The following is a 16,199-nucleotide window of genomic DNA, read 5'->3' as shown; positions in this document are numbered from 1 at the left end:
ACCTGCTCTGCCTCCCTCCTCTTCCCTCTGTATTACCTGCTCTGCCTCCCTCCTCTGCCCTCTGTATTACCTGCTCTGCCTCCCTCCTCTGCCCTCTGTATTACCTCCTCTGCCTCCCTCCTCTGCCCTCTGTATTACCTGCTCTGCCTCCCTCCTCTGCCCTCTGTATTACCTGCTCTGCCTCCCTCCTCTTCCCTCTGTATTACCTGCTCTGCCTCCCTCCTCTGCCCTCTGTATTACCTCCTCTGCCTCCCTCCTCTGCCCTCTGTATTACCTGCTCTGCCCTCTGTATTACCTGCTCATCCTCCCTCCTCTGCCCTCTGTATTACCTGCACTGCTTTCCTCCTCTGCTCACTGTATTACCTGGTCTGCCTTCCTCCTCTGCCCTCTATAGTACCTGCTCTGCCTCCCTCCTCTACCCTCTGTATTACCTGCTCTGCCTCCCTCCTCTGCCCTCTGTATTACCTGCTCTGCCTCCCTCCTCTGCCCTCTATAGTACCTGCTCTGCCTCCCTCCTCTGCCCTCTGTAGTACCTGCTCTAGCTCCCTCCTCTGCCCTCTGTATTACCTGCTCTGCCTCCCTCCTCTGCCCTCTGTATTACCTGCTCTGCCTCCCTCCTCTACCCTCTGTATTACCTGCTCTGCCTCCCTCCTCTGCCCTCTGTAGTACCTGCACTGCCTCCCTCCTCTGCCCTCTATAGTACCTGCTCTGCCTCCCTCCTCTGCCCTCTGTATTACCTCCTCTGCCTCCCTCCTCTGCCCTCTGTATTACCTCCTCTGCCTCCCTCCTCTGCCCTCTGTATTACCTGCTCTGCCTCCCTCCTCTGCCCTCTATAGTACCTGCTCTGCCTCCCTCCTCTGCCCTCTGTATTACCTGCTCTGCCTCCCTCCTCTGCCCCCTGTAGTACCTGCTCTGCCTCCCTCCTCTGCCCTCTATAGTACCTGCTCTGCCTCCCTCCTCTGCCCTCTGTAGTACCTGCTCTAGCTCCCTCCTCTGCCCTCTGTATTACCTGCTCTGCCTCCCTCCTCTGCCCTCTGTATTACCTGCTCTGCCTCCCTCCTCTGCCCTCTGTATTACCTGCTCTGCCTCCCTCCTCTACCCTCTGTATTACCTGCTCTGCCTCCCTCCTCTGCCCTCTGTAGTACCTGCACTGCCTCCCTCCTCTGCCCTCTATAGTACCTGCTCTGCCTCCCTCCTCTGCCCTCTGTATTACCTCCTCTGCCTCCCTCCTCTGCCCTCTGTATTACCTCCTCTGCCTCCCTCCTCTGCCCTCTGTATTACCTGCTCTGCCTCCCTCCTCTGCCCTCTATAGTACCTGCTCTGCCTCCCTCCTCTGCCCTCTGTATTACCTGCTCTGCCTCCCTCCTCTGCCCCCTGTAGTACCTGCTCTGCCTCCCTCCTCTGCCCTCTATAGTACCTGCTCTGCCTCCCTCCTCTGCCCTCTGTAGTACCTGCTCTAGCTCCCTCCTCTGCCCTCTGTATTACCTGCTCTGCCTCCCTCCTCTGCCCTCTGTATTACCTGCTCTGCCTCCCTCCTCTGCCCTCTGTATTACCTGCTCTGCCTCCCTCCTCTGCCCTCTGTATTACCTGCTCTGCCTCCCTCCTCTGCCCTCTGTATTACCTGCTCTGCCTCCCTCCTCTGCCCTCTGTATTACCTGCTCTGCCTCCCTCCTCTGCCCCCTGTAGTACCTGCTCTGCCTCCCTCCTCTGCCCTCTATAGTACCTGCTCTGCCTCCCTCCTCTGCCCTCTGTAGTACCTGCTCTAGCTCCCTCCTCTGCCCTCTGTATTACCTGCTCTGCCTCCCTCCTCTGCCCTCTGTATTACCTGCTCTGCCTCCCTCCTCTGCCCTCTGTATTACCTGCTCTGCCTCCCTCCTCTGCCCTCTGTATTACCTGCTCTGCCTCCCTCCTCTGCCCTCTGTATTACCTGCTCTGCCTCCCTCCTCTACCCTCTGTATTACCTGCTCTGCCTCCCTCCTCTGCCCTCTGTATTACCTGCTCTGCCTCCCTCCTCTGCCCTCTGTATTACCTGCTCTGCCTCCCTCCTCTGCCCTCTGTATTACCTGCTCTGCCTCCCTCCTCTGCCCTCTGTATTACCTGCTCTGCCTCCCTCCTCTGCCCTCTGTATTACCTGCTCTGCCTCCCTCCTCTGCCCTCTATAGTACCTGCTCTGCCTCCCTCCTCTGCCCTCTGTATTACCTGCTCTGCCTCCCTCCTCTGCCCCCTGTAGTACCTGCTCTGCCTCCCTCCTCTGCCCTCTATAGTACCTGCTCTGCCTCCCTCCTCTGCCCTCTGTAGTACCTGCTCTAGCTCCCTCCTCTGCCCTCTGTATTACCTGCTCTGCCTCCCTCCTCTGCCCTCTGTATTACCTGCTCTGCCTCCCTCCTCTGCCCTCTGTATTACCTGCTCTGCCTCCCTCCTCTGCCCTCTGTATTACCTGCTCTGCCTCCCTCCTCTGCCCTCTGTATTACCTGCTCTGCCTCCCTCCTCTGCCCTCTGTATTACCTGCTCTGCCTCCCTCCTCTGCCCTCTGTATTACCTGCTCTGCCTCCCTCCTCTGCCCTCTGTATTACCTGCTCTAGCTCCCTCCTCTGCCCTCTGTATTACCTGCTCTGCCTCCCTCCTCTGCCCTCTGTATTACCTGCTCTGCCTCCCTCCTCTGCCCTCTGTATTACCTGCTCTGCCTCCCTCCTCTGCCCTCTGTATTACCTGCTCTGCCTCCCTCCTCTGCACCCTATATTTGCCTTTGCTCACTCTAACCCTGGCTCTGCATTTCCACACACAGAGGCTGCTGGTACAAGCCAGGGTCCAGCCCAAAATAACTGCAGTGTCCCCTCTGCAGCTAGCAGGAGCAGCTGTACCCCAGCAAGTACGTCCCCACCAAGTGGCACTGACCCTACCCACCATTCTCATTTCATCTACATCACAGAAAGCTGGGCTGAGTCTCTTTTTCCATCCCACCATGGTCCTTATATCCACTAATAATCACTGAGACAGGACATATAGCTGTGCTTCCTACCCCGCTGGGATTGTAGCATTTCCATAGTTTCACTCCCCCATTCATACCTGCTCATGTCACCGACAACTGTTCTTCCCCTTACTGACTCCTCATCCTCTCTCTCTCCTGTACTATAGCGCCTGGTGGTGCAGAGCACTCCCCAAGGCACGAAGGCAGCGCAGGTCTCCCTGGCAGTGCACACAGTGCAGCAGCCGGTAAACTCCCCTCCAGAGGTAAGTACGGGGTATGTCGGATATATTCTGTATTGTTATGTAATATTGGGTGCACAGGGCTATAATACCACATTTGTGTTACAGAGTGACAGCTCGGCCCTGAAGACAGGACAAAACCAGTCGCTGCAAGTACACGGAGCTCCCCAAGAGGTCAGCAGACGTCATAGCCCCTTTCCATTTATTGATTCATAATTCTCCATGAGCCACTAGGGGGAGCCAGAGCTTGTATCGAGTGGAGCTTCTCACTGTAAGACAGAGGGCACACTGACCCCATTTACTGGCATGCCACTTTATGGACCCGGAGATCGTATACAGGCTGTGTGATCAGACTGTATGTTTTCCAGTAGTCTGTGACCTTCAATAATCTGTTTATATTCTGAATGGCTTTACAGATACATATCTGGTATTCTGATGTATTATACTGCTAATGCTATAACAATACCTGTACAGTTTTCCACTGGATTCTGTACTGAAAAAACACATTTCAGTAACACAAGAGGTGATTCAATACCCCAAATCATACTGCTGGCATGGCACACACCGCTACTAGGTATCTTCACTGATTCTTATCACCCCCCCAGAGAAAGGAGCGAAGGTGGCTAGTTACCGCAATAGGCTGTAATGTGCACAGCTGGACAGTTGGTGACCTTGTCCCTCCTGAGATAACTCTTACTGGTTTTACATACAAGCAATTGTATTCCTGTATTTATTCTTCTTTCCTGCTTTGGGTGCTTGCATGTCTGTGGTCTCCCTGGCAGGGAAGAAACTGGTTGTACACATGCCACACAGCCTACGATCCTCTGTACTTGCCCTCTGTGCAGCAGTGTGTCTTCTGACTCCTCTCCCGCAGCGTTCTGCTATACACACTACTCCCCAGCCTCAGATCCCCTGGACTTGCCCTCTGTGTAACAGTGTGTCTCCTATCTCCTCTCTCACTCTCCCGTAGCGCTCCATTGTACAGGCTTCTCCCCAGCCTCATATCCTCTGTACTTGCCCTCTGTGCAGCAGTGTGTCTCCTGACTCCTCTCTCACTCTCCCGCAGCGCTCTGCTGTACAGACTACTCCCCAGCCTCTGATCCTCTGTACTTGCCCTCTCTGCAGCAGTGTGTGTCCTAACTCCTCTCTCACTCTCTCACAGTGCTCTGCTGTACAGACTACTACCCAGCCTCAGATCCTCTGTACTTGCCCACTCTGCAGCAGTGTGTCTCTTGACTCCTCTCTCACTCTCCCACAGTGCTCTGCTGTACAGACTACTTCCCAGCCTCATATCCTCTACACATGCCCACTCGACAGCAATGTGTCTCCTGACTCCTCTCACACTCTCCAGCAGCGCTCTGCTGTACACACTACTCCCCAGGCTCTGATCCTCTCTACTTGCCCTCTGTGCAGCAATGTGTCTCCTGACTCCTCTCTCACTCTCCCGCAACGCTCCATTGTACAGGCCACTTCCCAGCCTCTGATCCTGTACTTTCCCTCTGTGCAGCAGTGTGTCTCCTGACTCCTCTCTCACTCTCCCGCAGCGCCCTGCTGTACAGACTACTCCTCAGCCTCTGATCCTCTGTACTTGCCCTCTGTGCAACAATGTGTCTCCTGACTCCTCTCACACTCTCCCACAGCACTCTGCTGTACAGGCTACTCCCCAGCCTCTGATCCTCTGTACTTGCCCACTCTGCAGCAGTGTGTCTCCTGACTCCTCTCTCACTTTTCCGCAGTGTTCCGTTGTCTCCTGACTCCTCTCTCACTCTCCCGCAGTGCTCTGCTGTACAGACTACTCCCCAGCCTCTGATCCTCTGTACTTGCCCTCTGTGCAACAATGTGTCTCCTGACTCCTCTCACACTCTCCCACAGCACTCTGCTGTACAGGCTACTCCCCAGCCTCTGATCCTCTGTACTTGCCCACTCTGCAGCAGTGTGTCTCCTGACTCCTCTCTCACTTTTCCGCAGTGTTCCGTTGTCTCCTGACTCCTCTCTCACTCTCCCGCAGCGCTCTGCTGTACAGACTACTCCCCAGCCTCTGATCCTCTGTACTTGCCCTCTGTGCAGCAGTGTGTCTCCTGACTCCTCTCTCACTCACCCACAGTGCTCTGCTGTACAGATTACTCTCCAGCCTCTGATCCTCTGTACTTGCCCTCTGTGCAGCAATGTGTGTCCTAACTCCTCTCTCACTCTCCTGTAGCGCTCCATTGCACAGGCTACTCCCCAGCCTCATATCCTCTGTACTTGCCCTCTGTGCAGCAGTGTGTCTTCTGACTCCTCTCTCACTCTCCCGTAGCGCTCCATTGTACACACTACTCCCCAGCCTCATATCCTCTGTACTTGCCCTCTGTGCAGCAGTGTGTCTCCTGACTCCTCTCTCACTTTTCCGCAGTGTTCCGTTGTACAGGCTACTCCCCAGCCTCAAATCCTCTGTACTTGCCCTCTGTGCAGCAGTGTGTCTCCTGACTCCTCTCTCACTTTTCCGCAGTGTTCCGTTGTACAGGCTACTCCCCAGCCTCATATCCTCTGTACTTACCCTCTGTGCAGCAGTGTGTCTCCTGACTCCTCTCTCACTCTCCCGCAGCGCTCTGCTGTACAGATTACTCTCCAGCCTCTGATCCTCTGTACTTGCCCTCTGTGCAGCAATGTGTGTCCTAACTCCTCTCTCACTCTCCTGTAGCGCTCCATTGCACAGGCTACTCCCCAGCCTCATATCCTCTGTACTTGCCCTCTGTGCAGCAGTGTGTCTCCTGACTCCTCTCTCACTTTTCCGCAGTGTTCCGTTGTACAGGTTACTCCCCAGCCTCAGAAGTCTTCGCCTGTGCATCAGCTGAGTATCCAGGGGCTGCAGCATGTCCAGGGGACACCGGAGGTATGAATGTGGGGTGCTGCATGGTCAGACATGGGGTATGATAGAAGATCTTAAATAAACTATGGTCACGAAAGCTCTAAAGGCATCCTATGAAAAGGTTTCTGATTTACACTTATATTCAGCAAGTACACGTATTCACATTCAGGGTGTATGGTTACATCTATCTATCTATCTATCTATCTATCTATCTATCTATCTATCTATCTATCTTCGAGAAGGTGCTAGATAAATGCTAAGTACAATCTGATTGGTTGCCATGGGCAACATCTCCACTTCTGAAAACCTGCACTTTAGTAAATATATCTACACTTTAGTAAATATATCCTAAAGAGTGCTTTCTACATTATGCGTGGAGTGCCGCACCTGATGTCTCCCGTACCCTAATAGCTCAAAAAATATATTTCTCTGACGTCCTAGTGGATGCTGGGGACTCCGTAAGGACCATGGGGAATAGCGGCTCCGCAGGAGACTGGGCACAAAAGTAAAGCTTTAGGACTACCTGGTGTGCACTGGCTCCTCCCCCCATGACCCTCCTCCAAGCCTCAGTTAGATTTTTGTGCCCGAACGAGAAGGGTGCACACTAGGTGGCTCTCCTGAGCTGCTTAGTGAAAAGTTTAGTTTTAGGTTTTTTATTTTCAGTGAGACCTGCTGGCAACAGGCTCACTGCATCGAGGGACTAAGGGGAGAAGAAGCGAACTCACCTGCGTGCAGAGTGGATTGGGCTTCTTAGGCTACTGGACACCATTAGCTCCAGAGGGATCGAACACAGGCCCAGCCATGGAGTCCGGTCCCAGAGCCGCGCCGCCGGCCCCCTTACAGAGCCAGAAGCAAGAAGAGGTCCGGAAAATCGGCGGCAGAAGACATCCTGTCTTCACCAAGGTAGCGCACAGCACTGCAGCTGTGCGCCATTGCTCCTCAGCACACTTCACACTTCGGTCACTGAGGGTGCAGGGCGCTAGGGGGGGGCGCCCTGAGCAGCAATAAAAACACCTTGGCTGGCGAAAATACATCACATATAGCCCCCAGGGCTATATGGATGAATTTTAACCCCTGCCAGAATCCATAAAAAAGCAGGAGAAAAGTCCGCGAAAAAGGGGCGGAGCCTATCTCCTCAGCACACTGGCGCCATTTTCCCTCACAGCTCCGTTGGAGGGAAGCTCCCTGGCTCTCCCCTGCAGTCACTACACTACAGAAAGGGTTAAAAAAGAGAAGGGGGCACTAATTAGGCGCAGTATTAACAATACAGCAGCTATAAGGGGAAAAACACTTATATAAGGTTATCCCTGTATATATATAGCGCTCTGGTGTGTGCTGGCAAACTCTCCCTCTGTCTCCCCAAAGGGCTAGTGGGGTCCTGTCCTCTATCAGAGCATTCCCTGTGTGTGTGCTGTGTGTCGGTACGTTTGTGTCGACATGTATGAGGAGGAAAATGATGTGGAGGCGGAGCAAATTGCCTGTAATAGGGATGTCACCCCCTAGGGGGTCGACACCTGAGTGGGTGAACTGTTGGAAGGAATTAACAGTGTCAGCTCTTTACAAAAGATAGTGGTTGACATGAGACAGCCGGCTACTCAGCTTGTGCCTGTCCAGACGTCTCATAGGCCGTCAGGGGCTCTAAAGCGCCCGTTACCTCAGATGGCAGATACAGACGCCGACACGGATACTGACTCCAGTGTCGACGGTGAAGAGACAAATGTGACTTCCAGTAGGGCCACACGTTACATGATTGAGGCAATGAAAAATGTTTTACACATTTCTGATAATACGAGTACCACCAAAAGGGGTATTATGTTCGGTGAGGAAAAACTACCTGTAGTTTTCCTGAATCTGAGAAATTAAATGAGGTGTGTGATGAAGCGTGGGTTTCCCCCGATAAAAACTGATAATTTCTAAAAAGTTATTGGCATTATATCCTTTCCCGCCAGAGGTTAGGGTGCGTTGGGAAACACCCCCTAGGGTGGATAAAGCGCTCACACGCTTGTAAAAACAAGGGCTCTACCCTCTCCTGAGATGGCCGCCCTTAAGGATCCTGCTGATAGAAAGCAGGAGGGTATCCTAAAATGTATTTACACACATACTGGTGTTATACTGCGACCAGCAATCGCCTCAGCCTGGATGTGCAGTGCTGGGTTGGCGTGGTCGGATTCCCTGACTGAGAATATTGATACCCTAGATAGGGACAGTATATTATTGCCTATAGAGCATTTAAAAGATGCATTTCTATATATGCGTGATGCACAGCGGAATATTTGCCGACTGGCATCAAGAGTAAGTGCGTTGTCCATTTCTGCCAGAAGAGGGTTATGGACACGACAGTGGTCAGGTGATGCGGATTCCAAACGGCATATGGAAGTATTGCCTTATAAAGGGGAGGAGTTATTTGGGGTCGGTCTTTCAGACCTGGTGGCCACGGCAACAGCTGGGAAATCCACGTTTTTACCCCAGGTCGCCTCTCAACATAAGAAGACGCCGTATTATCAGGCGCAGTCCTTTCGTTCCCATAAGGGCAAGCGGGCGAAAGGTTCCTCATTTCTGCCCCGTGACAGAGGAAGAGGAAAAAGGCTGCAGAAATCAGCCAGTTCCCAGGAACAGAAGCCCTCTCCCGCCTCTGCCAAGCCCTCAGCATGACGCTGGGGCTTTACAAGCGGACTCAGGCACGGTGGGGGCCCGTCTCAAGAATTTCAGCGCGCAGTGGGCTCACTCGCAAGTAGACCCCTGGATCCTTCAGGTGGTATCTCAGGGGTACAAATTGGAATTTGAGACGTCTCCCCCTCGCCGTTTCCTAAAGTCGGCTTTACCGACGTCTCCCTCCGACAGGGAGGCAGTTTTAGAAGCCATTCACAAGCTGTATTCCCAGCAGGTGATAATCAAGGTACCCCTCCTGCAACAGGGAAAGGGGTATTATTCCACACTGTTGTGGTACCGAAGCCGGACGGCTCGGTGAGACCGATTTTAAATCTAAAATCTTTGAACACTTACATACAGAAGTTCAAATTCAAGATGGAGTCACTCAGAGCAGTGATTGCGAACCTGGAAGAAGGGGACTACATGGTGTCTCTGGACATCAAGGATGCTTACCTTCATGTCCCAATTTACCCTTCTCACCAAGGGTACCTCAGGTTTGTGGTACAGAACTGTCACTATCAGTTTCAGACGCTGCCGTTTGGATGGTCCACGGCACCCCGGGTCTTTACCAAGGTAATGGCCGAAATGATGATACTCCTTCGAAGGAAGGGAGTTTTAGTTATCCCTTACTTGGACGATCTCCTGATAAGGGTAAGATCCAGAGAACAGTTGGAGGTCGGTGTAGCACTATCTCAGGTAGTGTTGCGGCAGCACGGTTGGATTCTCAATATTCCAAAATCGCAGCTGGTTCCGACGACTCGTCTTCTGTTCCTAGGGATGATCCTGGACACAGTCCAGAAAAAGGTGTTTTTCCCGGAGGAGAAAGCCAGGGAGTTATCCGAGCTAGTCAGGAACCTCCTAAAACCGAGCCAAGTCTCAGTGCATCAATGCACAAGGGTTATGGGAAAAATGGTGGCTTCCTACGAAGCAATCCCATTCGGCAGATTCCACGCAAGAACTTTCCAGTGGGACCTGCTGGACAAATGGTCCGGGTCGCATTTTCAGATGCATCAGCGGATAACTCTGTCACCAAGGACAAGGGTGTCCCTCCTGTGGTGGTTGCAGAGTGCTCATCTTCTAGAGGGCCGCAGATTCGGCATTCAGGACTGGGTCCTGGTGACCACGGATGCCAGCCTGCGAGGCTGGGGAGCAGTCACACAGGGAAGGAATTTCCAGGGCTTATGGTCAAGCCTGGAGACATCACTTCACATAAATATCCTGAAGCTAAGGGCCATTTACAATGCTCTAAGCTTAGCAAGACCTCTGCTTCAAGGTCAGCCGGTGTTGATCCAGTCGGACAACATCACGGCAGTCACCCACGTAAACAGACAGGGTGGCACAAGAAGCAGGAGGGCAATGGCAGAAGCTGCAAGGATTCTTCGCTGGGCGGAAAATCATGTGATAGCACTGTCAGCAGTATTCATTCCGGGAGTGGACAACTGGGAAGCAGACTTCCTCAGCAGACACGACCTCCACCCGGGAGAGTGGGGACTTCACCCAGAAGTCTTCCACATGAGTATAAACCGTTGGGAAAAACTCGACAGGTATTGCGCCAGGTCAAGGGACCCTCAGGCAATAGCTGTAGACGCTCTGGTAACACCGTGGGTGTACTGGTCAGTGTATGTGTTCCATCCTCTGCCTCTCATACCCAAGGTACTGAGAATTATAAGATGGAGAGGAGTAAGCACTATATTCGTGGCTCCGGATTGGCCAAGAAGGACTTGGTAACCGGAACTTCAAGAGATGCTCACGGAGGATCCGTGGCCTCTACCTCTAAGAAGGGACCTGCTCCAGCAAGGACCCTGTCTGTTCCAAGACTTACCGCGGCTGCGTTTGACGGCATGGCGGTTGAATGCCGGATCCTGAAGGAAAAAGGCATTCCGGATGAAGTCATCCCTATCCTGATCAAAGCCAGGAAGGATGTAACCGCAAAACATTATCACCGCATTTGGCGAAAATATGTTGCGTGGTGCGAGGCCAGTAAGGCCCGACGGAGGAATTTCAACTGGGTCGATTCCTACATTTCCTGCAAACAGGAGTGTCTATGGGCCTGAAATTGGGGTCCATTAAGGTTCAAATTTCGGCCCTGTCAATTTTCTTCCAAAAAGAACTAGCTTCAGTCCATGAAGTTCAGACGTTTGTAAAAGGGGTACTGTATATACAGCCTCCTTTTGTGCCTCCAGTGGCACCTTGGGATCTCAATGTAGTTTTTGGGTTCCAAAAGTCACATTGGTTTGAACCACTTAAATCTGTGGAGTTAAAATATCTCACATGGAAAGTGGTCATGCTGTTGGCCCTGGCCTGGGCCAGGCGCGTGTCAGAATTGGCGGCTTTATCCTGTAAAAGCCCTTATCTGACTTTCCATTCGGACAGGGCGGAACTTTTCTCCCTAAGGTGGTTTCAGCGTTTCACCTGAACCAACCTATTGTGGTGCCTGCGGCTACTAGGGACTTGGAGGACTCCAAGTTGCTAGACGTTGTCAGGGCCCTGAAAATATATGTTTCCAGGACGGCTGGAGTCAGAAAATCTGACTCGCTGTTTATCCTGTATGCACCCAACAAGCTGGGTGCTCCTGCTTCTAAGCAGACTATTGCTCGTTGGATTTGTAGTACAATTCAGCTTGCACATTCTGTGGCAGGCCTGCCACAGCCAAAAATCTGTAAATGCCCACTCCACAAGGAAGGTGGGCTCATCTTGGGCGGCTGCCCGAGGGGTCTCGGCTTTACAACTTTGCCGAGCAGCTACTTGGTCAGGAGCAAATACGTTTGTAAAATTCTACAAATTTGATACCCTGGCTGAGGAGGACCTGGAGTTCTCTCATTTGGTGCTGCAGAGTCATCCGCACTCTCCCGCCCGTTTGGGAGCTTTGGTATAATCCCCATGGTCCTTACGGAGTCCCCAGCATCCACTAGGACGTCAGAGAAAATAAGAATTTACTTACCGATAATTCTATTTCTCTGACGTCCTAGTGGATGCTGGGACTCCGTAAGGACCATGGGGAATAGCGGCTCCGCAGGAGACAGGGCACAAAATAAAAGCTTAAGGATCAGGTGGTGTGCACTGGCTCCTCCCCCTATGACCCTCCTCCAAGCCTCAGTTAGATTTTTGTGCCCGGCCGAGAAGGGTGCAATCTAGGTGGCTCTCCTGAGCTGCTTAGAATAAAAGTTTAGTTTAGGATTTTTTATTTTCAGTGAGTCCTGCTGGCAACAGGCTCACTGCATCGTGGGACTAAGGGGAGAAGAAACGGACTCACCTGAGTGCAGAGTGGATCGGGTTTCTTAGGCTACTGGACATTAGCTCCAGAGGGACGATCACAGGTTCAGCCTGGATGGGTCACCGGAGCCGCGCCGCCGTCCCCCTTACAGAGCCAGAAGAGACGAAGAGGTCCGGTGAAATCGGCGGCAGAAGACGATCCTGTCTTCAGACTAAGGTAGCGCACAGCACCGCAGCTGTGCGCCATTGCTCTCGGCACACTTCACACTCCGGTCACTGAGGGTGCAGGGCGCTGGGGGGGGAGCGCCCTGAGACGCAATATTACAGTATATACCTTAGGTGGCTAAAAAGAATACATCACATATAGCTCCTGGGCTATATGGATGTATTTTACCCCTGCCATTTTACACAGAAAAAGCGGGAGATAAGGACGTCGTGAAGGGGCGGAGCCTATCTCCTCAGCACACAAGCGCCATTTTCCCTCACAGCTCCGCTGGAAGGACGGCTCCCTGACTCTCCCCTGCAGTCCTGCTTCAGAATCAGGGTAAAAAAGAGAAGGGGGGGCACGTTTGGCAGCAAATAAATATATTAACAGCAGCTATAAGGGAGTAACACTTTTATATAAGGTTATCCCTGTATATATATATAGCGCTGGGTGTGTGCTGGCAGACTCTCCCTCTGTCTCTCCAAAGGGCTAAGTGGGGTCCTGTCCTCTATCAGAGCATTCCCGGTGTGTGTGCTGTGTGTCGGTACGCGTGTGTCGACATGTATGAGGAGGAAAATGATGTGGAGGCGGAGCAGTTGCCTGTGTTGGTGATGTCACCCCCTAGGGAGTCGACACCTGACTGGATGATTGTATTTAAACAATTTAGTGATAATGTCAGCAATTTGCAAAAAACTGTTGACGACATGAGACAGCCGGCAAATCAATTAGTGCCTGTCCAGGCGTCTCAGACACCGTCAGGGGCGCTAAAACGCCCGTTCCCTCAGTGGGTCGACACAGACCCTGACACAGATACTGAGTCTAGTGTCGACGGTGACGAGACAAACGTAATGTCCAGTAGGGCCACACGTTACATGATCACGGCAATGAAAGAGGCATTGAACCTTTCTGACACTACAAGTACCACAAAGAAGGGTATTATGTGGGGTGAGAAAAAACTACCAATAGTTTTTCCTGAGTCAGAGGAAATAAATGAGGTGTGTGAAAAAGCGTGGGTTTCCCCCGATAAAAAACAGCTAATTTCTAAAAAATTATTAGCATTATATCCTTTCCCGCCAGAGGTTAGGGCGCGTTGGGAAACACCCCCTAGGGTAGATAAGGCGCTCACACGTTTATCTAAACAAGTAGCGTTACCGTCTCCTGATACGGCCACCCTCAAAGAACCAGCTGATAGAAGGCTGGAAAATATCCTAAAAAGTATATACACACATACTGGTGTTATACTGCGACCAGCAATCGCCTCAGCCTGGATGTGCAGTGCTGGAGTCGCATGGTCGGATTCCCTGACTGAGAATATTGATACCCTGGATAGGGACAATATTTTGTTAACTATAGAACATTTAAAGGATGCATTACTATATATGCGTGATGCACAGAGGGATATTTGCACCCTGGCATCAAGAGTAAGTGCTATGTCCATCTCTGCCAGAAGAGCGTTATGGACGCGACAGTGGTCAGGGGATGCGGATTCCAAACGGCACATGGAAGTATTGCCGTATAAAGGGGAGGAGTTATTTGGGGCTGGTCTATCGGACCTGGTGGCCACGGCAACGGCTGGAAAATCCACCTTTTTACCCCAGGTCACTCCACATCAGCAGAAAAAGACACCGTCTTTTCAAACTCAGTCCTTTCGTTCCCATAAGTACAAGCGAGCAAAAGGCCACTCTTTTCTGCCCCGGGGCAGAGGAAGAGGAAAAAGACTGCACCATGCAGCCGCTTCCCAGGAGCAGAAGCCCTCCCCTGCTTCTGCCAAGTCTTCAGCATGACGCTGGGGCTTTACAAGCAGACTCAGATATGGTGGGGGCCCGTCTCAAGAATTTCAACGCGCAGTGGGCTCACTCGCAAGTGGATCCCTGGATTCTACAGGTAGTATCGCAGGGGTACAAACTGGAATTCGAGGCGTTTCCCCCTCGTCGGTTCCTGAAGTCTGCTTTACCAAAGTCTCCCTCCGACAGGGAGGCAGTTTTGGAAGCCATTCACAAGCTGTATTCCCAGCAGGTGATAATCAAGGTACCCCTCCTGCAACAAGGAAAGGGGTATTATTCCACGCTGTTTGTGGTACCGAAGCCGGACGGCTCGGTGAGACCAATTTTAAATCTGAAATCCTTGAACACTTACATAAAAAGGTTCAAATTCAAGATGGAGTCACTCAGAGCAGTGATAGCGAACCTGGAAGAAGGGGACTATATGGTGTCTCTGGACATCAAAGATGCTTATCTCCACGTCCCAATATACCCTTCTCACCAAGGGTACCTCAGGTTTGTAGTACAAAACTGTCATTATCAGTTTCAGACGCTGCCGTTTGGATTGTCCACGGCACCTCGGGTCTTTACCAAGGTAATGGCCGAAATGATGATTCTTCTACGAAGAAAAGGCATTTTAATTATCCCTTACTTGGACGATCTCCTGATAAGGGCAAGATCCAGGGAACAGTTAGAAGTCGGAGTAGCACTATCTCAGGTAGTGTTACGTCAGCACGGGTGGATTCTAAATATTCCAAAATCGCAGCTGATTCCAACGACACGTCTACTGTTCCTAGGAATGATTCTGGACACAGTCCAGAAGAAGGTGTTTCTCCCGGAGGAGAAGGCCAGGGAGTTATCCGAGCTAGTCAGGAACCTCCTAAAACCAGGCCAGGTCTCAGTGCATCAGTGCACGAGGGTCCTGGGAAAAATGGTGGCTTCTTACGAAGCGATTCCATTCGGAAGATTCCATGCAAGAACATTTCAGTGGGATCTACTGGACAAATGGTCCGGATCGCATCTGCAGATGCATCAGCGGATAACCCTGTCGCCAAGGACAAGGGTGTCTCTCCTGTGGTGGCTGCAGAGTGCTCATTTACTAGAGGGCCGCAGATTTGGCATTCAGGATTGGATCCTGGTAACCACGGATGCCAGCCTGAGAGGCTGGGGAGCAGTCACACAGGGAAGGAATTTCCAGGGCCTGTGGTCAAGCATGGAAACATCTCTTCATATAAACATTCTGGAACTAAGGGCCATTTACAATGCCCTAAGTCAAGCAAAACCTCTGCTTCAGGGTCAGGCGGTGTTGATCCAATCGGACAACATCACGTCAGTCGCCCACGTAAACAGACAGGGCGGCACGAGAAGCAGGAGGGCAATGGCAGAAGCTGCAAGGATTCTTCGCTGGGCGGAAAATCATGTGATAGCACTGTCAGCAGTTTTCATTCCGGGAGTGGACAACTGGGAAGCAGACTTCCTCAGCAGACACGACCTTCACCCGGGAGAGTGGGGACTTCACCCAGAAGTCTTCCACCTGATTGTAAACCGTTGGGAAAAACCAAAGGTGGACATGATGGCGTCACGTCTAAACAAAAAACTGGACAGATATTGCGCCAGGTCAAGGGACCCTCAGGCAATAGCAGTGGACGCTCTGGTAACGCCGTGGGTGTACCAGTCAGTGTATGTGTTCCCTCCTCTGCCTCTCATACCAAAAGTACTGAGAATCATAAGAAGGAGAGGAGTAAGAACTATACTCGTGGTCCCGGATTGGCCAAGAAGGACTTGGTACCCGGAACTTCAAGAGATGCTCACGGACGAACCGTGGCCTCTACCTCTAAGAAAGGACCTGCTACTGCAGGGGCCTTGTCTGTTCCAAGACTTACCGCGGCTGCGTTTGACGGCATGGCGGTTGAACGCCGGATCCTGAGGGAAAAAGGCATTCCAGAAGAAGTCATTCCTACTCTGGTCAAAGCCAGGAAGGATGTAACCGCAAAACATTATCACCGCATTTGGCGTAAATATGTTGCGTGGTGTGAGGCCAAGAGGGCCCCTACAGAGGAATTTCAACTGGGTCGTTTCCTTCATTTCCTGCAAACAGGACTGTCTATGGGCCTAAAATTAGGGTCCATTAAGGTTCAAATTTCGGCCCTGTCGATTTTCTTCCAGAAAGAACTGGCTTCAGTACCTGAAGTTCAGACATTTGTAAAAGGGGTGCTGCACATACAGCCTCCTTTTGTGCCTCCAGTGGCACCTTGGGATCTCAACGTGGTGTTGAGTTTTCTAAAGTCACATTGGTTTGAACCACTTTCCACTGTGG

At 51.9% G+C, this 16,199-nt stretch overlaps 1 protein-coding gene across 7 annotated transcripts in view; it reads left to right on the top strand.

The window, feature by feature from the left end:
* Nucleotides 1-16,199, top strand: part of RFX1 (regulatory factor X1) — a 106,391-nt gene that overhangs the window by 42,241 nt on the left and 47,951 nt on the right. For 4 of the 7 annotated variants that reach the window (XM_063931120.1, XM_063931118.1, XM_063931119.1 and 1 more), the window contains exons 4-7: nt 2,786-2,869; nt 3,136-3,231; nt 3,316-3,381; nt 5,984-6,079. In XM_063931120.1, coding sequence (XP_063787190.1) covers nt 2,786-2,869; nt 3,136-3,231; nt 3,316-3,381; nt 5,984-6,079 — 342 coding nt within the window. The remainder of the gene's footprint in view (nt 1-2,785; nt 2,870-3,135; nt 3,232-3,315; nt 3,382-5,983; nt 6,080-16,199) is intronic. The other 3 variants (XM_063931124.1, XM_063931121.1, XM_063931122.1) reach the window with 2 other exon arrangements.

Source organism: Pseudophryne corroboree, chromosome 6 (genome assembly GCF_028390025.1).
Source record: "Pseudophryne corroboree isolate aPseCor3 chromosome 6, aPseCor3.hap2, whole genome shotgun sequence".
Classification (NCBI taxonomy): domain Eukaryota; kingdom Metazoa; phylum Chordata; class Amphibia; order Anura; family Myobatrachidae; genus Pseudophryne; species Pseudophryne corroboree.
The sequence above is the reverse complement of the archived record's forward strand: the minus strand, read 5'-3'. Positions and strand labels throughout refer to the sequence as shown.